We start from the raw sequence: 23541 nt of genomic DNA, 5'->3' as shown, positions 1-23541 counted from the left end.
TGCCAAACTGTTTTCCAAAGTGATTGCACTGTTTTATATTCCCAACAGCAATGTAGGAGAGTTCCAGTTCCTCTACATCCTTGTTAACACTGTTGCTGTCTATCTTTTTAAGTCCTGTCTCATTGTGGTTTGTTTTGCATTTTATTAATGGCTAATGATGTCGAGTGTCTTTTCATATGCTTATGGCCAATTGTTTATCTTTTTGGAGAAATAGCTATACAATTCTTTGCCCATTGTTTAATAGGTTATTTGTCTTATTGTTGAATTGAAAGAGTTCTTAATATATTATGGGTACTGGACCCTTATCAGATACGTGATTTGCAAATATTTTCTCCCATTTTGTGGGTAGTCTTTTTGCTTTTGATGAAGTCTCTTTTTTCTTTGGTTGTTTGTGTTTTAGGTGTCATATCTAAGAAACTATTATTTAACCCAAAGCCGTGAATATTTACACTTGTTTTTTGTAAGAGTTTTAAATTTTAGCTCTTACATTTAGTTCATTGATTTGAGTTAGTTTTTGCATATGGTATGAGAAAGGGGTCCAACTTCATTCTCTACATGTGGATATCTGTTGCCATGGTGCCATTTGTTAAAATGATTATTCTTTTCCCATTGAATTCTCTTGGCACCTTATTGAAAACCAAATAATCATAAATGTATGGATTTATTTGTAGACTCTCAATTCTATTCCGTTGAACTGTCTGCCCTTATGCCAGTCCCACACAGTCTTGATGATTGTTGTTTCGTAGTAAGTTTTGAAATTGGGAAATGTGAGTCTTTCAATTTAATTCTTTTCCTAGATTGTTTTGGCTATGGTGGGTTCTTTGCATTTCTGTATGAATTTTAGAATCAGCTTGTCAATTCTACAAAAAAGCCAGCTGGGGATTTTATAGGGATTGTGTTGAATTTGAAGATCAATTTGGGGAGTATTTACATCTTAATATTAAGTGTTCTGGTTCATGAATATGAAGTGTCTTTTCATTTATTTAGATCTTCTTTAATTTCTTTAAATAATATTTTGTAGTTTCCAGTGTACAGGTCTTCTTGTACTTCTTTTGTTAAATTTATTCCTAAACACTTTATTCTTTTTTGTTGCTATTGTAAATTAAATTGTTTTCTTAATTTTATTTTGTTTGTGTTTGTTGTTGTTTTGGGGGGGATTCATTTTATTTATTTACTTATTTTGATGGAGGTCCTGGGGATTGCTAAGCATACACTCTACCATTGAGCTGTACCCTCTCATCTTAATTTTATTTTGTATTGTTCATGGCTGATACCCTGATTTACTTGTTTTTTAAAAAATTGTGATAAGGTACACATAACATAACATTTACTGTTAATTATTTTTAAAGTGTACTGTTCAGTGAAGTACATTCACATCATTGTGCACCATTCTCTAGAACTCTTTGCATCTTAACTGCTTTACTTCTAATTTGAAAGATTTATATGGCCCCTTAACTCTTTTGCTTAAATGCTTTGCCTTGTAGTTTTACCTTTTTTGAGCCTGTAGTTGAAATTCCCTGGTCAGAGTAGGGAGTAGGGAATGTGGATGAAATTCACATGTGGAATACACAGATGCTTTTTTCTTTCCGTGTCTATAAACTTCTGTGTGTGTGTGTTGCAAACAAAAGCTGAAGGTATAGTATTGTGAATGTCTTGGCTTAGCTTCTTTGATAGCATACTCTGTTTCTGAGTCAGTTCTGGAAAATCCACATTGGGTGCTAAGAGAGGGCTGGTTTATTGAAATACGTTAGTAGCCAGGATGAACTCAGTCTGTTGCCTGTATTTACGTTATGATAGAGTGTGGGATGGGTTCAGATTTCTCACAAGGACCATAATTAAATCAGGAAAATTCCTGTGTGGTGTAGAGTGGCAGTGAAGAGTTCCTTTTGGCACTTTGACTTTGGTTTGTTGCCCTGCAAAAGGTCTGTGCAAGGCTGCAGAGAGCTCTCAACTCCAGTGTTCTATATAGATGCGCTATAAATGTCCTTTTCGGGGGGTCTAAGATATGAAGTTAGCATTTGCTAAGATGGATTTCTATGTGCTCTAATTTTAGCATGAAAGATGTGAAACTGTTTGGTAACTATCATCCAAATAAAGTTATATCAAAAAAATGAATTTCTTAGGTTCATTTCGTGAACTAATTTTATTCAGCTCTTGATTACATTTCCTGTGTGTAGAACATGTTTCACACTTGGAAACTGACTCTCATTTAAGGAGAATGAATGGCCAAATTAAATGAATGTCCTTTTGAGCAGTTTTCAAGTGCATGCATTTCTGATTGGTTTTGTTTGCCTTATTCATTGGAGAGAATAATTCTTTGTGGCCGACTTCATTTTAAGAGGATAATTTTGAGTGATTTTTCATAATTTAAATATGAATAATTTTGCTATCTTGTTTGTGTTTGATGGAAACTTAGAGCTGAAATCTTGGCTTTTTTTTTTTCTCTCTGGCTGCCCAGAACGTTGGACAGGTGTGCTGTGCTGTGCTGAATTTTATGTAAATAAAATTTTTATTTTTAATTAAAAAAAAAGACTGTTGTGTCGTGAAGCAGTGAAAAAATGGAGGAGGGTGGAAATATCTTTAAAAAGGAATTATATTTTCCTTGCTCGCACAAAGCAATGCAAGAGATAAGAACACCCTCAAATGACAGTTAATCCACAACTGTAGTCGTATTGATATATATATAAATTAAATAATTGCTATAGATATATTATCAGCTATTTAGAATTTTGTTAAATAGGAACACTTTTGTTTATTAATGGTAATTGACATTGTCCCACAGTTTTTGGAATGTTCCTTAGATCACAGTATATAGTTTAAATATTTTTCAGTTATCTAAACCTTCTGTTTATTTCTTTAGAGCACATTTATGTCTTATGAAAGCAGCAGGTGTACTAGCAGTACCTTAAATGATATTAAGGGATAGTGTACTGAGAATGGCAAACAGCTGTTCTTCCGTCTCCACAGAACAAGAAGAAATGGATTTAGATTATAGGAGGAGAAATGTTGGTTGGACATAAACATAATTCTCTAATATTAGAGACATTAAGACATAAATCTTTATAGCTGGTGTTTATTAAAATAATACCTCACATTTCAGTATAAGCTATGCAACTGGCATTGTATTAAGCACTTTACGTACATTATCTTATTTATTCTTACCAAATCCTCTGAGGTAGAAACTATTATTTTTCCTATTTTGTAGATGAAGAAACTGAGGCTCAGACAGGTTAAATAACTTACTAGGGTTATACAGCTAATAAGTGAAGCGACCCAGAGTTTGAAACCAGACCGCCTGACTGTAGTGCCTGTGCTCTTAGCCACAGTGTAACAGGACAGGGATAAACTAGGCTTGTCCACCACGTTAAGTAGTCAGCATGGCTGGTGACTCAGTTGTGGACAGTGATGAGTAACTGCAAGTAGAAGTAGCAGCAGAGAAGAGCCACTGTCATGATTTGGTTGAAGAAGTTGTGTACGGAAGGATGTGTCCCTGATTTTTTTCTGTCTTTCCACTAGATTATGAATTCTGTAGAAGGATGATGTGGTTCATATATGAATTGTTTATGACAAAATAATGGAAGTTCAAAATCCTATTGAGATAAAAGGAGTTTCTATATTAGACCAAAAGCTCAGAAATCAGCAAGAAAAACATTAAGGCCCAAAGACATAAATGGGGAAAACAGAGACAGACAGTACCAATACAATTAAGGGATAAAGAAAATTCAGTCTTGTAAGAAATCAAATAAATGCAAATTTAAGGCATAATGTGGTATGAATTTTGCCTAGTAAATTAGCAAAAATTTATAAAATGTTAATGCCCAAAGCTGGCACTCTCATTCATTACTGATTGCATTTTTAAGTAGCATGTTAGAAGAATAAAATGATCCAATCAGTAAATAAATAAATGCTTTCCTGACACTAATTCAGTAAATATGAAGTGCATAGACTTCTTTTTCTTACATATTAAGAAGCATATTTTATTAAGCTAATGTGCGGCAGATAAGAAAAACTCTGTATTAAATACCCTTTTTTGTTAACCACAGAAGAAAATAATTAACGGCTCTTGAGCAGAAATGTTGATTCAGTATTTTCCTTAAAATTATTAACTATGAGAGATGTATTTTAATTGCCAACCCATCTCAAGCTTAAAGTGCATAATAATCTGTCAGGCATATGATTATTTATGTATGATCTTCTGGTTCTTAGGAACTTGTGTATTTTTTATATATATGAGTATTCCGTAGTTTTGCCACTGGCTTATTAAACTTGGGACTATAAATTAAGTTATTCATCCACTATTACTGCCTTATTTATTTATTTTTTTTTGGTGTGGGTAGGTAATTAGGTTTATTTTGTTTTTAGTGGAGATACTGGGGATTGAACTCAGGACCTTGTGCATGCTAAGCATGCACTCTACCACTGAGCTATACCCTTTCTGCCTTATTACTGACTTCTTAAGATTTGGGGAAAGTATTCTTTATTTCAGATAACTAAAGGATGATGAAATTGATTTCATTAAAAGTGTGATTTCATAGTTTTAACATTTGGTTTATATTTATCTACTGCATAGCTATGACTGGACAAGTAACTACAGTAATAAATTATTTCACAGGTATTCACAGTTTTATATGGAAGATAGTTTTTGCCATTATAACATGTTTAACCATCACTTCTTTGATGGAAAGGTAAGAATTATGACCATTTTCTCTCTTTTTTAATTGTGTTTCCTTCATTGTTTTTCTGGAATCCCTCAAGAACAAATGGTGGCTGTCCCACCATCTATTAATATTTGTTTTTGTTTATTCACTGACTGTGTATGGAACATCTAAGGTGGTCAATGTTATTCATCTTCCTTGACTTTTCACTGCTTTTGGGTAGAGACCCACTTTCTCACCGAGGCCCACATAGCTTTGTGTGATATGATCTCTGCCACTGTCCAGCCTGTCCTCTCCCCATTCCTGCTTTGTTGTTTGTTTTCAGGACATAGGACATTCATCTCTAACTGGCCTTTCTACCAAAGGGGTTTTTTTGCCCATGCTGTTCCCTCCACCTTCCATTCTCTCTTTGCCTTGTTCATTTCACTTCATTCTTCAGAACCCTGTTCCAAGTCACTTTCTCCAGCCTCCTCTCACCATCAGACAAGGTCAAGTTCTCCTTTGTAGATTTGTGAAACTGTAATTAAATAATTTTGTGGTTAGTTTGCTGACTGCCTTTCTGATAAATTTCATGTCCCAGTTAAGGGGATTTATGATTTTATTAAATTAATCCTATAAAAAATAGACAGTGTCAAGAGTGAACCCCAGTCTATGAGCTCTGGGTGATAATGATGTATCAGTGTATAAGTTCATCACTTTTAGCAAATGTCCCACTCTGGTGGGGGATGTTGATATGGGAGAGGTTATCCATTTGTTGGGCAGGGGTTATGTGGGATGTCTCTGTACCTTCCTCTCAGTTTTGCTATAAACTTAAAACTGCTCTAAAAAAAATCTTTAAAAAAAGAGTAGCTGGAAAAAAAAACTTCTTTCAATGTGATGTTAATAGTGTCATTGTGAATAAACAACATAACAAAACTGATATTTCTACGCCTAATTTGAGCTCTTTGTCAGTCCTATTACAAAGTAAAATCTGTAACCAACCGAGTAATCACACCTGGCAGGAGGTTGGCCAAAAATATTTGAAAGTATCAAGATTACTTGAAGCATGTCCATACATATATGCATATATACCAATTTTTAAAGAATTGTGAACCACGCTTAAGTATATATTGTGCTTTAAGATATTGGCTAATGATAGAATGAAAACCAAGCAAGGCTAAAAAACTAAGCATTCAGGAAATTAAAATAAAGTCTAAATTGTTGGTTGAGACTGAAAAATGAGTCTCCTGATTTAGTAAGTGTAGCCAGTGATGTACTCCTTTCATCAATCAGTTTAGCATTTGGATACATATTTTTCAGCAGTGAATGCCATAAAAACTAAGTATTGAAGTAATTAGCAGTTAGAATTAGATTTATCTCACTATTTCCCAAATGGGCTAATGTGGTTGATAATCACCATGATTTGAGAACTGGTTAGATGAGCGTGAAGGAGGCCAAGGAACTGAAAAATCACTTGACAGCAAATGATGAGGGGCTAATCACCTCGGACAGTGACGGTGGAAAAAAGAGGAAAGAAGTGGATTCTGAAGGCATTTCACAGATGGAAACAAAAAGATTTGGAGTAATCACTGTGTGTACACCTGACACTAATATATGTCATAGGTCATACATCAATTTAAAAAAAAAAAGACTTGGTGATAAGTGTGCTGGAAGAGAAGTCAAAGATAACTTGGGGGTGTGGCCTGGATTCATCTTTCATTCTTCAAAACGGAGTAGGGACGTTTGGAAGGGAGGTTTGTAAATGTTGGATTTGTGGGGCTGGCAGAATATCAACATGCACGTGTCCAGTGTAGCCTCTTGAAACTGTGGGGCCTTGAACTGAGGGGTGCAGTTGGTGCTGGCACACAAATGAGGAAGTAACTGAGTTTATATTATTGCTTGATGCTGCAGTAATGGGTCAGGCATTTGTTTTTAATACTGTACAATGATTTTGAACAATAACAAGAGTAAAAATACATTTAAATAACTAACAGTTGGCTAGCAATTTCATATATTCTAAGAAAGTAACATATAAATGACCTTTTTCTATGAAATTCTGTGTAACTTTTATTGAGAATTTATAGGTTTCTAGAATAAATGGTTGGAATAAGGTGCCACGACTGAGTTCCACGTACTCTTTCCCAGAAGGAAATAGTCATTCCAGCCCAGGCTCTCCTTTGTCTATATTTTAGGGGCAGTCTCTAAATAGCACTGCCGCGGTAGAAAATGACCTACAGAAAACTATCGTTTTAGTGATTTTACCATAAGCCCTTTTTCTCTCTACTTCCTGAGTCAAGGTTCTCAGTAGAGATTACCATCTACCAATCAATCACTGAAGTATTTAAGTATCTACTAGGCACCTGTGAAGGTATAGGAGCCTTTGAGGTACCAGGCGCCTTTGAGGATTTAGCCTCTGCCACTACACTCTTTACAGTCCACTGGATTAAAAAGCAGGGGTTTTCTGCACAGGACTTTTTTTCATAGCAAATAATACAGTCTTTCAGGTAATAAAAAATGCCACATGCCTTAATGGTAAAGGTGGTTAAGGTGTGTAGAGACGGTGGCTTTTTAAGATACCAAGCACTTTTTTCATAGTAACTGAGATGAAGAAAACAGTTAAGTTACTGTCAATACTGGTGGCATAAGCAAGCATCTGTTTCTCATAAGTGGTCAGTATGAGGACCCCAGCACTCAGGATGGGACCCTCCGCCATTGATTCTTACCTGGAAAAGATATTCTGTAATGTTTTTTAAATTTGGTTAAGAGTTCAGGCCTCGCTTACTTATTTATTTTCTTTTTTCTACTTTTAACTCTAAGGAATTTGAAGGTTTTTCAATAACATCATCTGTACTTTTAGTCCTTGTTCGTGTAGGCAGGTTAAGGAAGTGCCGGGCAGCACTTGAAAAATGATTAACCTTCTTGACACCATCCTTCGCTGTAGGACTTCCAGCAGGAAGTTAATAAAGACTTTCCTAGAGAAAAGGGATTAGGATGTTATTTATGATTTATCCTTTCATCAACTGGATCTTTTAAGTTGATTTATTACTAGAACAATATATTTTTATTATAAAGTACATATAGGTTTTTTTAAAGTTTTGATGCTATTAAGCTTTAAAATCTTATGCCATTTTGTATACCGTAGGGTTGATTTGCTTATATAGATAAGCACTTGAAAGCAACTACAAAATCAGTCAATACTGGAGCTAGTATTATAGCTCTGTCTCTTATTGATTTCTCCCAAAGCAGAAAGTGATAAATATCCTGGATAGTTTTTAATGTTAACCTTGTAGTTACTAAAAACACTTCAATCAGTTTGTTGGGAAAGTGTGTTAATAGCATGTTGCATGGCCTGGATACGCTGTTATTTGTGAACTTTCATTTAGTTACTGTGCATGTTCAAATCTGCCTGACTTTTACCTGGTACCCCAAAACGTGTGCATGTTTAACTGGTAGTTTGTAGCTCTTATTAAACAGAACTTATGGTGGTGGACAAACCAGATAGGAAACATGTCTTATTTGTCATTGTGTCTCCAGTGTTCAGCACAGCCCCTGTTTCTGTTTATTGAATTGAATTTAGCATTTTAGATAGTCTTCATGGGCAATGAGTTTCTCTCTTTCAGGTTACTAAATTTAGTTTGCTAATTTAACCATTTGAAATGTGTAGTCCTCTGATAGTGATGGTGTTTGAATTTGCAATTCTAAAAACCCACTTATCACGGAACCCAAAGATAAAATCTTATGGGGGCTGAATGAGAAAGGCTTTGGGATGTCACTGAGGGACTCTGGGTGAAGTTTCAGTGTGAAGAGTGAGTCTGAACCTAATGCATTCTCTTCCGAATAGGATGAAGTGCCTCCCTCTAGTCCTAATTTAGAAATGAATTTTTATTTGTTCCAGGCTGCCCTTGAAGTATGCAGAACATTTTTACAGGAAGATAAAGGTGAAGGAGTCATTATGGTGACAGATCCTCCTTTTGGTGGCTTGGTTGAACCTCTGGCTGTTACATTCAAGAAGTTAATTGCTATGTGGAAAGAAGGTCAAAGCCAAGGTGTATAATTTATTACTTACTGCAAAATAAACATGTATCTATGTATCTACTTCCTGTCAAATATTAGCAGAGCTCAGTGAATCAGAGCACCGATAAAATAGAGTATGTCTTAGGTTCTCTTCTTTTTAAAAAATAGGCTTATTTGATGATGTGGCAAACTTTATCATCATGGTACACTTCATATTATTCTAATCGTGTTTTCTTAAAATGGCTCATAGGTAAAATATTTGTTTTTGGTGGGCATATGAAGAATAATAGTGAACTATTGACATTTATTCAATATTTACTGAATGGCCACTATGTTCCAGGTACGGTTTAGGTGCTGGGAATGGAGTAGTGAACAAGACAGACACTCATCTCTGCTCTCATGGGCCTTATATTCCCTCTTCCTAAAGCCTTACCCAGAACTCAAAGAGGACACCCAGCTTCTGGGCCACAGCTCTAAACTGTGCCAAGACTTGTGTGGGAAGGTTGCACGTCTGGGAACCTAACAGTGGTTATCAGTGACACGTGGATACCTGACCTTAGAAGTGGGTTAATGACTGGGGGATATTCAGTTTAAACTGGCTTAGGACTTCAAAGTATTTTATGTAATTATCTAATTAGTCGGTACAATCATTTTTTAGCTTCTAGTTTGCAAGTTAATAAATTGTAAGAGTGTCAGGAATTTGTGATCAAATTTCTCCATTAATTGTGCCACATAAATAGTGTGCTTTGGGACAGAATGCAAATGAAATCTAAAACACGACTCGTGGTGTTAAGTATCCTACTTATTTTTGGTTCTGAAGTCTACTTACCAGAGTGGATAAAGTCGTTGTTGGGGAAGCAATAAAGAGCTTTGTGGGCTTGCATTCAATTTTGCTGCTTATTAGCTGCATGAATTTGAACAAATTGCTTAAATTTTGCATCTTCATTTTCCCCATCTGTAAAATGGGATTACTGTATTACTGTCTAACTCTAGGGGTTATTGTAAGGCGATAACATGTAGAAAGTGCCTAGCATTGTGCTCAGTCTATTCCAGGTGCTGTGTTAGTAATAGCTGTGTCCCCTGTCTCTCATAAAAACTAATTTTGATAAAATTGTTCATAAGAATCTTCCATGATTCAGAAAAGATGGTTTCATCCCTGAAAACTGGTATGGTGAGTGGTGGCAGGGCTAGGATTCAGACCTAAAGCCTTCTGCCTTCTGGTCCAGGATTCCTGCCACCACATCATGACCACCTTTGTGTTTCCAAGTGATGCTCATTTTTAATTTCCCACCTTTTTTGTACTATCTTTTTTCTAAATTTTTTTTGGGGGGGGGAATCAGGTTTATTTATTTATTTAATGGAGGTACTGGGGATTGAACCCAGGACCTTGTACATGCTAAGCATGTGCTCTACCACTGAGCTATACCCTCCCCCTAATATCTTTTGCCTTTACCTAGACTATAGTGATATGCATGTAAAGATCACTTCTATATCCCCTGTGTCGCTGTGTTTAGGTATAAAAGAACATTTCCGTTGACTTTTGGGAGAGGTCAAGTTGTAAATGGCACTCTGGTTAATAGTCTCTCCTTTGTATGATTTAAATGTATTGAAGGGTTATAATTTCTCCCAGTACCAGATGTTTTTCAGTTATAGCTATCTAATTTATTTTTTCTCTAATAATAGTCTTTTATTTTCTTTTCTCTTTTTTTGTGATCCATTAGAAAACAATCGCAAAGAACTACCTATATTCTGGATTTTCCCCTATTTTTTTGAATCCCGAATTTGTCAGTTTTTCCCAAGCTTCTGCATGCTGGATTACCAGGTATAGTAAATATTCTGTTTTCTGGCACGGTTGGGAATGGATATTCTGCTTAAATAAACACTCTGATAAGATATCCTTCAATTTTAGTAAATGCAAACACTATAAGCTGTATGAAACTCTAAAACTGTATCACATGGAACTTAGTGCAGTGGTTCCTAAAATGTCCATAATCCCTAAGGTGCTTATTAAAAATATAGCTTCTTAGGCAAAATAAACCTGCTAAATCAAAATCAGGGGATAACGCCCCAAGAAGAAAATATTTTACCAAGCCTTCCAGGTGGTTGTGAAGTACAGCAGGTTTTAGACCAAATGACTTGATCTCTTACCATCACTGGAAAGTTGCAGTGTCCCAGGAGCATCGTTAGGGGTGTGGGTCTTCTCTGTTCGGACACTGTAGAGAAGTAAGTCGCTTTTTCTGGTGGGTGGAATGTCATGTACACTTTACTCTGCTGCTCAGAGGATGCACGGAGCTCTAAGGACAAGTGTGCCCACAGTCGCGGGGTGTCAGGGAAGCAGAGATGCTGAGATCTGTCTGTGAGTGTGCGTGTGCTGACTGGCGGCAGACCGACTAGACCTCCTCCTTCACATTCCTGCCGTTCAACTCCTCTCCTGCTTAATGTCCACTCTCCTGGATTCATTTCCCCAGGTTCTGAGGTTAACCCTGTTCTCACCATCACCACGTGGGGTCACCAAGTGGGCACTACTTCCTCTTTTGTAACATTTTTGTTATCATTGAGTTGGTCCCAGAGTGGGGGTAAAACCCTTTTTGTACAGTATCTGGGACATTAAAATTAGGAAACACACTGTCTGTCCCTCAGAAGACTGTTTCATCCACATTTGGAGGTGAGTTTTCACTGTGGTCAAGAGTTTGAAATGACGAGGAGGCAAAAGAAGCAGATCCAGAATAAAGCAGACGAGGGAGATTAACGTGGAGTAACCTATTACTGTTTGCTAAGGCAACCTGTGTTACTAGGAAAGAACTTTTGGAAATATTGGAGTTTTAGTTTTGAGACTAGTTCCAAGGTCCAAGCTTATTGAAAATAATTATATAATTCAGTGCATTGGTGAAAAAGATTCTAATTAGGCCATGTGTATCAGGATGAAAACAGCAGCCTTTTCAATACAGAGAAAGCTGACCTTTGAAAAGAAAAATTAGAATAAAACCTATAAAACAAAACAAATCTTTGTTTTTCAAGATTCCTACTAAAGAGAAGGACACTACGGCCCATTTTGTGCTCAGTTGGAGAAACGGATTTTGCCGTGTCTCCTAGGGTATATATGAACCTTATTTGTGCCTCCCCTTTGATGACTTTTCTACTTTTTTTTTTTTTTTGAAAATTTCTCTGGACTCATTACTATTATCTTTTCTGGGCCTTTTGCATTCTTTCCTTTCTTTTGTTACTTTAACTTCATTTTGTGGTCATTTTTTTTCCTTTTATATTAGCTACCTTCATCAAATAAAAAATGTGACCGTCTCCTCTCCTCCTGCACTGATCTTTTTCCCCAGACCTCGATTAGGCCTTCTTTCTGACATTGCCTGAGATGATTATAAGCCCCCATGCCACAATGCAGTGAAAAAAAAAGCCAAAGTCACTAAATCTCTTTTGGGAAATACTTTTCAGGTAAGAGGAAGGCAGAGATACTACAAATCTTCATAAAATACAAATCCTGTAGACGCTTCAGTGATAAAGTACTTGATAAGTACAGAATAAAATAGTTATCAAAGAGCTAGAAAACCAAGAGTTTTATTAAGGGTGGATTAGAAAGGAGGGGTGTGATAATGAAAAGAAATTCTGATTTAGAGTCAGAAGAAGTTTGAGTCCTGACACTGCCTTTTAGAAGCTATTTAATCTTGAGGGAAGTCACTTTATCTTTCTAGGTCTCTGTTTCCTTACCTATAAAATAAAATGATTGAACCAGAAAACGGATGGCAGATAAGTTTCACTTTTAGAGCTAAGCCTGATAAATTGGTAATGACTTTCTGGAGAATTTGTTGAGAACCCCAGGTTCAGTGGCAGAGAGTAGTGTGATTGATTAGTGATGTCTGCCACAGGATCAGGGTCCGGGTCAGGATCAGGGAATGGTGGCATTCAGGTCCTGTATTTACCATATCTGAATTAGCTCATCATTACCCTTCCACCTTGAACACACTATGATCTCTTGTTTCTACTTAATTTGGGCCATTTATCTGGATTGTTAAAACTAGAGGTCTTTGCCTTTTTTTTTTTTTTTAAAGCTATCTTTTAACAAATCATCCTGTTTAGAAAACATTTTTGAGGCTGGTTTCATTTTCAGAAATGAAGATATTTTGACAAGAATTTCTGAGAAATGATCGTAAATTACAAGATGACAAGTGAAATTCTCAAAACTCAGTGTATAATAAACATTTAATAAACATAAAACAATGATTTGAAGTAACAAGAGGAATAACACACACATTTATGTATGTGTGTGTATATGTATATATGATATTTAAAACAAGAGGTTACATGGAATATGGGGAATGTGACTAAAAGACCTTATTGCTATGATAGAAGTTGGTCGATGGAGCTGAAAAGTTCACTTGGGATCTTTTGAATATACTGAAATTAAACAGAATACAATGTAGGGAGTTATGAAAATACAAGTATGTACTCTCTTTTATTTAATCTTTGCTTCCCAGCATGATACCTGGAGCATAGTAGGTGCAGAATAAATGTTTGTTGGCTTTAATGTCTTGGTTTCCATATAACTAGTTTCAGTCTTGTGTTGCAGAAGTAATTTGCGTATAGATAAAATTAAAAGTTAGGAATTGCAGAGATTTTGTGCTTTCCCTCATTTCTATACAGTACTTCATCACATTAATCAGTTCCATGGGAGAAATTTTCTATTTGAAAATGCTTCTCATCATCATTGTGAGTGAAATGTCAGGGATAATGATGGGAAAATGGTGTTTCAGCTCTACCACTAGTGATACGCAATTTGCAAAATTGTGTTTGCTTTACAGCACTTCCATAGGAGGTTTATTTGTGTGGATGAAGCTATGAAATATGGATGCATGTTAGAGGTACATTAATTTACCCTAGCAGCATGCATTTTACATACCATATGTTTATAGTTAATTAGCACAACAAACCCACATTTAAAAATAATAATAATCTCAATTAGGTTATGCAAAATCAAGTAATCAACCACCTTCCTGACACATGCATTCTCCGACTCCTTGGGTAACCATAAAGAAATTGTTCTTTTTTTTTCCCCCTCTCTTCCATCTGCTATCTATTATATTGCATGGAATATTCCATTTACTAAAAATCTTTCTAAGATACTCTTTTCCAGCATATGAAAATCTTTATAAGATTCTCTTGGGAAGAATTTTTTTCTTATGACACTCATAAATGTTCAAAATATCTTTGTTGAATTTAATAAGGTGCTATATATTTACTGAGTACATAGAGGGGGGTGCATTAGGGAAAATTATGAATTTGTCATTTTAAAAGAAAACTACTTAAGGCACTATTTTAAAGGTGATTTTGTAGTAAAATCTACTTTTGTATCTTAGCCTGTAATAGGTAACATATATTCATAGAATTTTAAATTTGGAAAGAAGCATAGAGGTAACGTAGGCTAACTTCCCAGTGTAATAATCCTCTCCACTAAATTCATGACAAGCAGTCACCCAGCCTCACTTGAATGCTTTCAGTGAGCAAAGTCCTACAGCCTTACAAGGCAACTCAATTTATTTAATAGCTCTAATCGTTAGAAAATTTTCTCATATGGAGATAAAATACGCTCCCTATTAACTTCTAACCATTGGACCTACTTCTGTTTTCCGAAGCAATAAAAGAGTAAGTCTAATTTCTATTCCACGTGACACGCTTTCTGTTATAAAATAGCCATCAGATCCTCCCTGTCTTCTCTTTTCTGAATAAACACTCCCAATCTGTTAAACTATCAATCCTTTTTATTCCCATTACTTTCAATAGAAATGAACTGGTTTTATTAATGAGTCTCTTAAAATGTAGCAACTGAATGCAAGGCTTCGGATGTGCTCTAACCTCCTCTCCTCTCCGCGTTCTGATGCTACACTTCTGTGTAAGCACTGAGCTGTTACATCGCTATGCTAGACTGCGGACTCACCATGCCGACCTGTGCGTGCTCATTGTGCAGAACATCCTCGGGGTTTTTTCCCCACTGCTGAAGCTTATTAATGAGTCTTCCTAAATTTGTTCACCTGTAAATCTAGCAGGCATTGGCATGGCCATTGGGAGAGCTTGGGAATCTCCCATTCAAGTCCTCTCTTTCCATTGCCGCCAAATCCTTACATTTTTGTAGTTCTCTCATGAAATAGCTAGCTTGCAAGCCAGTTCTGTTGTAAATTCTTAAGAGTAATCTGATTTAGAATCCAAACAATTCATAACAACTTACTCGAAAGTTGGGATCTATCTGTATTAACCTTATAAAAATCTCATGATAGTCCTGTATGTAATTAAATCAGTGGTGCTCAAACTTTAGTGTACCAGAAGGGCTTGTTAAAAATACAGGTTGCTGGGCCCCACCCACAGAGTTTCTGTGTTCTTAGGCCCTAGGTGGGGCAAGAATTTGCATTTCCAACAAGATCCCAGGTAATGCTGGTGTTGCTGATTCAGGCACCACACTGTGAGAATTAGTGATCTGAAGGAAGACGGACTTAGTGGCCAGATGTGTTCATAGCAGGTTGAAAACCAGATTGAGACTGTGTGTAGATGATAGGGTGGGAAAGGAGACGGGAGCAAGAAGCTAGTAGAAATCATGCTTGTTGGCTTCATTTTACTTTCCAGATAATCTGCTGAAATGGAAAGTTGAGTTAGGGGTCTTGAGGAGAGAGGTAAACGTTTGAAATAGTCATGGTGGGGAGAACAGTTATAGGTTACGAGTCTCCCTCTGCATCTCCATCCTTCCATCTCTACGATGTGCTGGGCCCTGAACTCTGGGCTTTACATACGTTGCCTCATGTAACTTTCACAGCAGCTCTAAGGTAAGTATCAGTAACCTCTTTTTTCCAGGTGAAAATGATGCAAACTTACCTGAGGTCATATAACAAGTGAGTGACAGAGCCCCTGCCTGGCCCCCAAATCTGGCTCTGTTGGAGAGTAATGTTGGAGGGCCAAACTGAGGCTGCACTGAGCCTTGGGGAACAGAAAACTGACATGCAGTGAATTTCACACACACACAAATGAGAAGCCCTAACCAAGTTGTCACAGATCTTCAAGGTGGAGTTTTTTAAAACACCGATAGCTACATTCTTAATTACAGAATAGCCTTTATTGCAGAGTCTATTGCGTTGGATAAAAGATCAGAGTTGTTCTCTTACCTAGGGGTAGCATGAATTTGTCATAACAAATTTCACCTTTTTTATAATGAAATTTGGCTGCCCACAGAGGCCTCTCCAAGGCTGGCTATAAACTCTTTTAAGAATTTCTTATTCAGTATTTTGATTTGATTTGTTTCTTGGCATCACTTTGTTCATTTATTGGCTAAAGAGTCTGAACAAATGTTGACTCATTTGAGAAATGTTTCTTTTTAAATTTTTTTTAACTTTCTAGGTAGATTATGATAATCATGCACTTTATAAACATGGAAAGACAGGACGGAAACAGTCTCCTGTGCGTATTTTCACCAATATTCCACCCAACAAAATAATCCTTCCTATTGAGGAAGGGTACAGGTAAGATCACAGTGGGACCTTGAAATACATAAGTCCCTGAAAATAAAGTTCCATATATCTAACCCCCCAATGCTTTTAATATTGACTCATTTAGTTGGCCTATAATGTTATATTGAATTTAATTTGAATTACACCCAATTTTTCTAACAAATCCCATGTGAACTTTTATCTACTGTGTGAATCTCAATAAGTACATGCAGCTGATTTCTCCACGTCTTTACTTTCTCCTTAGATTTTGCTCTCTCTGTCAGCGATATGTTTCTCGAGAGAATCAGCACTGTGAACACTGTAATTCTTGCACATCCAAGGTATAGTTTTCTTTAGAATTAACTCAAATATATTAGTTTTACTCAAATATATCAGTTTTATTTTAGTTTACTAGTTTCATTGCATTTGTTTCCTATTGTTTTGTTAACATTGTAACTAGTGTTAATGTATTATTGTTTATTAATTATCCTTTAAAACAATATTTTTTCTCTAATTATAAAGCACAGCAAGCTTTTAAAAATACTTAGTTGCCTTCATCATCATTAACAATTATTTGAGTTATTTTTATACAGTACTGTATGACTGCTAAAATTATTAGTGTTTCAAATAAGGCACTAAATGAGGGCTAAATACTGTTCAGGGCAAAATTAAGACGTTTTCAAATAAGGCATTGAACTATTTGATACCATCACTGTTCTGATGAAGTAATAATTAATAACATGCTCCGTGCACTTTTTATGTGCCAGGCCCTATCCTCAGAGCTGTTCATGGACTAACTTATTTACTCACACAGCCCTGGTAGGTAGGGCTTTTTACAGATGAGGAAGGACCACAGGGGACACACTTCCTAGTCATTTTTTAGGAAGGTGGAATCACCCTCAGGTTACTCTGTTATTTTAACTAAGTCTAGTCAGAAAGAACATGTGAAGTTTAGTTGACTAATAAGCACATAATACTCTCCAAAGAAAAGGCTGCGTTTTTATACCTATTGGAAAGTACATTTTTCATTACTTTATAATTTCATTACTGGTTATACTGGTTTTTAACTATTGTAACACATCTGATTATATTTATTTCCAATTGGTTTAGAAATTAATCTGTTATTCTTCATTTAAAAAAAATTATGATCTTACAAAGTTCAAATGAGGAAAACAGTTTTATTATTTAGAGATGCACACATAAGTGGTAAAAATAAACAAAAGCAAGGAAGTGACCATCACACAAACCAGGATCGGTGTTTCTCAGTAAGGAAGGAGGAACGCTGGACTGGGAAGGGGCGTGTGGGGAAATGTCTAGGGGCTGATGGTAATCTGTCTCTTGACCTGTTGGGTTCATCCATGTTCACTTTATAATACTCATTAAACTGAATATATCTTTTTTTAAGCATTTTTTATTGATTTATAATCATTTTACAATGTTGTGTCAAATTTCAATGTAGAGCACGATTTTTCAGTATACATTTTTTCTCTATGAGCTACCATAAGATCTTGTGTATATTTCCCTGTGCTATACAGTATAATCTTGTTCATCTATTCTACAATTTTGAAATCCCGTCTATCCCTTGAATATATCTGTTTCATGCACTTCTCTAAGTATGTTTTATTTCACAGTTTTAAAGTTACCCAAATAGTAACCTGTAATCTCTATCCTTCTAAATTACAATAAATTCTCAAGTATGAATGTTACAAAGGATTATGCCAGATAGACACATACAAATTATGAATCATTAATTCTCTTGAAATTTTTCCTTCTTTATGCAAATTGTGTTCCTTGATCTGGAGTGGACTTTCAAGATCATTTAGCTAAATCCCCCAGTTTTAGCATTAAGGAAATTGGGGCCCATCAAGAAGAGATTTGGGTTGAGTGGAGAAATGCATAAATTAAAATCAAAGTATTTAATTGTAAAGCCCAGGAAAGTGAGAAATAAGGAATGAATAATTTACACAGATTTTTAATAAGACATTTTAATTTTTAATTGTGGAACTTGATTTTTAATGACAAATTAAACATACTTTAAAAATTGTTTTTGTAGGATGGCAGGAAATGGAACCATTGCTTTCTCTGCAAAAAGTGTGTGAAGCCTTGTAAGTATTTAAGCTTTAGTGTTTGAGATCTTACGGAAACATTTGTTTTTCTTCAGCTTAACAGGATTTTTATGTAACTATATTTATGAAAGAAAAAATTAATATAGAGACTTGCATTAATTTACTAGCTTTTTAATTTTTACAATTACCAAAACGTATGTGAGAGACATGACTGCTACCCTGTTGCAGTGTGGCATTTCGTTTGGTTTATTTTAACAGGGTTTAGTATCATTCAGCTGGTCCCCATTGTGTTGGTGGCTCTAAGCTCAGGACTCACTGAGGAAGGGCTGAATTTGTTGCCATGAATCAGAAAGAAGTTAGCTGGTTTACATGGGATTCCAACCTTATTACATTGGCCTCTTTGGCCAAATTATAACTAGCTGTGCAAAGCTGTCACAGTATTTGAGGTAAACATTATTCATGCTTCCTTATCATAAAGGTTAATCAAATGAAAAATTATATTAAATGAACCTCTTCTAAAACCTAATTTTTATTTTACAGCTTGGATCCACTGTAACGTTTGCAATCACTGTGCTCTTCCAGATCATTCTTGCGGAGGTCCTAAAGACGGCTGCTTTATTTGTGGTGAATTAGATCATAAACGTAGTACTTGTCCTAACATCTCTACATCTAAGAAAGCTGACAAGTTAGTTGAATTTTTTTGTTTATTAGAAGAAACATTTTCCTTGTGTATTTGTACAGAGCAATCCAAAGAAGTATGCAATAATTGGAGGATTCAGGAGTGCTAAATTAATTGGTGCTTTCCCTATTATGTATTATTTGCATAGATGGGGGAGGGAGGATATGAAGATGAGTCAAAGACCTTAAAATTTTACAGAGAGGACATGAAGATAACCAAAATACAAGGTGGAAAGTGTCTAACTTCCTATATAATATGATTTATATAATACAGTTGTATAATTCGAAGCAAAGTTATACCAATGACAACAGCATACTTAGAAAAACCACTGCTGTTTTCAACTGGGCTAACTCGAATGATTGCACTTTTACCTTTTAAATTAATGGGATGATAGGTACTGTGTCCTCTTGTTTTACTCATGTGAAAACCAGGTATCCAGGTTTAACATTGTATGAAAATTGAGATCAGGATGTAAGTTTTGAGCTATCATATGACTTGTGATGAAGAAAAAACATCTGTTAGTGTTAGGAGTGTCTGATGCTTTAGTAAATACTTACGATTGTGTTAGGATTCTTTTCCATTTATTTGTTTATTTTTGGTTTTTTTGGTCAGTGGAAATTATTTTTTCCATTAAAGCCCAGCCATTTGAATCCTGCCTACTATTTAAAACTGCCTTTTCCATTACTTTTTATCAGATTTACTTTAAATAATTATTTCCACTAAGTAATCCAGGGCAGAAGTGGAATTTTTAAAAATTAATTAAAGAGGTATATTAAAGACTTAGAAAATATTTTTCCTTATGAATCTTCAGGAATAGAATACAACCTAATAAAGTGTTGGTCTGGGTTTGTTGCACTATTTACAGTGTAATTCTGGTTGCAAAAAGGAGTTAGTAACATGCTTAGCCTTTGATTCTGTGATGTTATGACCCATGGAAACTGAATTTGCATTTTGGTAATATATTGTAGGCTCTTCATTGGTTGTTAAATAGCCCTGGCTAGTCTATTTGTTAGTAATACATTGTTTTCATTGAGGGAAATCAGCTAGTATCTTTTAGATTTTTTTCAAGTTTAATTCAAAGAGGAAACCCCTTCAGATGTGGTATACCTGATAATTCTTAAATAGCATTACTTTCTTCTCTCAGAGAAGACGCCTAAACTTCTGTTAACAGTTATCACTAGGTGTTGTTTTCAAAAAATTTTTTTAATGAAATGGACAAGGCAAATTTTTTCTTTATAATAGTAAAAAATAATTTTAATAGCTTTTTTTTTTTAGCATATACGGTGTAAAAGAGCTTTTCATCTCAAGTGTTTTATAGTCTTACGATAATTTGTTTTTCTTTGGTATTAATTTTCCTTTGGTTGTGAACTGGAATGATGCTGGCTCCCTCTTGTGGCTAGAGCTCATTTTATCAGTTATACAAATACATATTCTTTAGAGGACAAATACTAGGTCAGTTTAATTTTAAGGCAAAATGAAACAATTGATTTACTCAGTTTATCACTGTTGAAGGACTTTAGCCATCAAGTGATTATACTTCATTAAATTTGCTAAATAATCACTTACCAGGATATTCTCCTGCTTTTAAAAAATGGTTGGAGGGAAAGGAGATTTAAATAACATGCACAAAACAGTATAAAGGTGACTGTTTTGTTTTATTTTGAACTGATGGGATGCCCCAGACCATAGTGCAGAACCTTAAATATGGAAAAGTATAAAGTTGTCAGGCAAAATTATGAATACTAGTCATGTGGAGCTGCTAATAATAGCTAGTAGTTATTTAATGATTACTATATGCTTAGCATTGTACATACGTGAATAATTCATAGTAGAGTACGTAGTATCAAGGGAATTAGAGCACAAGTCCCTGAATCAAGCTGGTTCTGCTTCCTCACTGGATGATTTCATAGCCTCAGTTTCTTAACCTAAAGAAAACTTGAGGGAAAGAAAGGGAAGGGTGACATCTGCTTTTCCAGCTCCCTGAAGTTAAAGATTGTACCCATTCATTTTTGCGTTCCCAACACTCAACATAGATGCTGAGTGAACAGAAAGTGAGGCCTGAGTTTGGTCCACTAGGAGATTATATCTTGGTTACGATGCTTCTTTCCCGGCTTTTGGTCCTGGGAAGATCAAGAAGAAGCTTTTCCTGAGGACCTGTGGTAGTTTAGGAGAAGTGAGTCTAATGGTTGATGTGGCTGGGCAGCCATGGGAGGTGTCCACGTTTGCCGTGCTGGCAGCCTGGCCCATCCCTTTGTTCGTGGTATGGTACATGGCATGATTCTGCTAGCTTGGAGAAAGTGAGTGAACAGACCAGTGATCTTTCTCAGCTGCAGATTGCCTGTAAGTTCAGTGAGCACCAGCAGCAGAGGATCTGTTTTTTTTTCCTGGTGTGGTTTAGTGTTTTTTACAGAGTGAGTTCAAGCTTGTTCATGTTGAAGCTAGTCTTCAAGAAGACAGAGACCACAAAACATGGACATTCTCTATGGCACCTGTCAGGACTTAGATCTCCTGAGGAAGGGAAAATTAGCTTTAGGACTGTAAGACGGGCCTCATTAAGTGTCGTCAGTCTTTCCCATCGTGTTATTTCATTTTTCTACCACTGCTAACTGCCGGTCTTTTTTCTGAAAAATGTAATTCAGGGATTTGGAGGTTGAAGTGCTGCTGAGTTGAGCATTACAGATGTACCAAAACAAACAAACAAACAAACAAAAACCCAAAAAACTATCAACAACAGAAAACCTCCTAACTCACTGACTTGACTATTTACCTCTGTGGTGTATTTGTCCTGAATAGATTGTTCTAAATTTGTAGTAGCCATCTGTCAAAGGAATTTCTTTTCCCAAACATTTTGCTTGGTCAGGCCTCTATCTCCTTGTTATTATGGTTAGGATTCTGAGGATTTATGCGTATAATACAGTACATTCTTTCCGTTCTGTTTTTTTTTTTAAATTTGGTTAGCTAGTTAATTAAACTTCAACATAATTACATAATTCACTGTGCTCATTCTACAAAATAATTTAGCACCTTGTTTTTCAGAGCTGTCAGAAAGCAGAAGCAAAGAAAAAGCAATAAGATGAAAATGGAGACCACTAAAGGACAGTCCATGAATCATACATCTGTTACAAGGAGGAAGAAAAGGAGAGAAAGAGCCCATCAATATCTTTGCTCTTAAATGTCCAGTGACTTGAGAATAAGAAAGATTTACAGTCCAACCTTTGATGCCATTTTCTGAAAGTGCCACGCCGGACTTAAATTCTGTAGCTTTCAAAGGTATGCACCTTTCTAAGCTTGAGAACAGGCAAGTGGCATTTGCTGGTTTATAGACCCCCCCAGCAGCCCCTCGGGAGACCTGGGGACCTGTTCCATCCTTAGCTAGTTTACTAGCTCTCTCTGCTTTTCTTCTCTTTAAATCTCTTCCAGTTGTATTGTTTTAGCCTCTTTTATATGAAGAATGGGCATAGAATATTCTTTTGCAGAAAGAAAGAAGAAAATGAAGATGAAAACCTAAAGCTTTGTTTATATTGAACAGAGGAGTAGGTTAAGTTAGATATTTTAAATTAAATATTAAAATACTGTAAAATAGCTTAAGCCCCACTTGTAAAGAGAAATATAATTTTTTAGACAGAATCTGAAGATGATGGAAAGAATTTTGACAAAGGAGTCTAAAGATATAAAGATTATGATTATATTATTATTAAATATTTATTTTTCAAATACTTTTTGCAGTTGTCCTTTGATGGTATAGAATCACCTAAATGTTTGTTGAATGACTGAGGTGTTTAGAATTATGACCTGCTCTGACATCTCAGTGTCTTTTAAGCTAGGCAGTGCTTTTCTCTCTTTGTAAAAGTGGTAGCAGGAGGCAGGATACTTTGGTGATTGGGACTCTTCACTCTAATTTTCACACTTCCTGGTTGTATGTCCTTGGCCAGGTCATTCACTCTCTAGAAGCCCCTAACTCTTCATTATTATAATGGGGACAATAATATTCACACTTGGGTTTGTTTTGTGGTTAAATTAAATGGGGCGCATGTGTCTGGCTCTCAGTTCTCCTGTTACTGGTGAGAAGTGAATCAGATGTCCACGGAGCACTGGTGTTAATCACCGGTCCCTGGGTGGTCCAGGATCATGGTGCTGAAGGGAGTAGTTTGGACAAACAGCTCATCTCCCCATTTCTCTGCTAGGTATCTGACATTATCTGCTTAAGCTTGAATAAAGTCTTGAATGGCTTGCATTTGCATAGTAATTTTTCTCCTTTTCCTCTGAACACCTGTTTGAGAGCAGGTTTGGAGGCATCTCTCCTTGGGCTTACCCAGAGCCCTGTGAATAAAGGTAGAAGAACTGCCTCCATCTGGTATTGAAATTCCATCTGGTATTTTATGTTAGGGTGGTTTGATGCCTGATGTGGAATACTCAAATGTGGCTCTGGTAGATCAGGTGACATCAAAAGATGAGCTAAGCTTCTAGACTTAACAAGTCTCACAAAACTCTTCTCTTGCCCCTCTTTTAACATGGGTTGCTATAGGAGGGGCAGATTTCCAGGTACATGGATGAGGTATGAACTTTGTAGAATCGTTGTGAGATTCCCCTCTCTGATTGAGGCATACACATGGACATTCCCTGACTATCATGATGTCCATGATATTGTGGTAAAATCTGTTGAAATCTCCCAG

At 36.0% G+C, this 23541-nt stretch overlaps 1 protein-coding gene across 5 annotated transcripts in view; it reads left to right on the top strand.

Annotated features, from left to right (window-relative positions):
* ZCCHC4 (zinc finger CCHC-type containing 4) overlaps positions 1 to 22584 on the top strand; it is a 42056-nt gene extending 19472 nt beyond the window's left edge. For 2 of the 5 annotated variants that reach the window (XM_072945593.1, XM_072945590.1), the window contains 8 exons: positions 4613 to 4685; positions 8530 to 8680; positions 10370 to 10470; positions 16035 to 16156; positions 16389 to 16464; positions 18177 to 18228; positions 18730 to 18874; positions 21905 to 22584. In XM_072945593.1, coding sequence (XP_072801694.1) covers positions 4613 to 4685; positions 8530 to 8680; positions 10370 to 10470; positions 16035 to 16156; positions 16389 to 16464; positions 18177 to 18228; positions 18730 to 18874; positions 21905 to 22040 — 856 coding nt within the window. In that variant the 3' untranslated portion in view covers positions 22041 to 22584. Of the gene's footprint in view, positions 1 to 4612; positions 4686 to 8529; positions 8681 to 10369; positions 10471 to 11977; positions 12093 to 15269; positions 16157 to 16388; positions 16465 to 18176; positions 18229 to 18729; positions 18875 to 21904 lie in introns of those variants that run through there. The other 3 variants (XR_012062321.1, XR_012062326.1, XR_012062323.1) reach the window with 3 other exon arrangements.
* Positions 22585 to 23541: the final 957 nt, after the last annotated feature.

Source organism: Vicugna pacos, chromosome 2 (genome assembly GCF_048564905.1).
Source record: "Vicugna pacos chromosome 2, VicPac4, whole genome shotgun sequence".
Classification (NCBI taxonomy): domain Eukaryota; kingdom Metazoa; phylum Chordata; class Mammalia; order Artiodactyla; family Camelidae; genus Vicugna; species Vicugna pacos.
The sequence above is the reverse complement of the archived record's forward strand: the minus strand, read 5'-3'. Positions and strand labels throughout refer to the sequence as shown.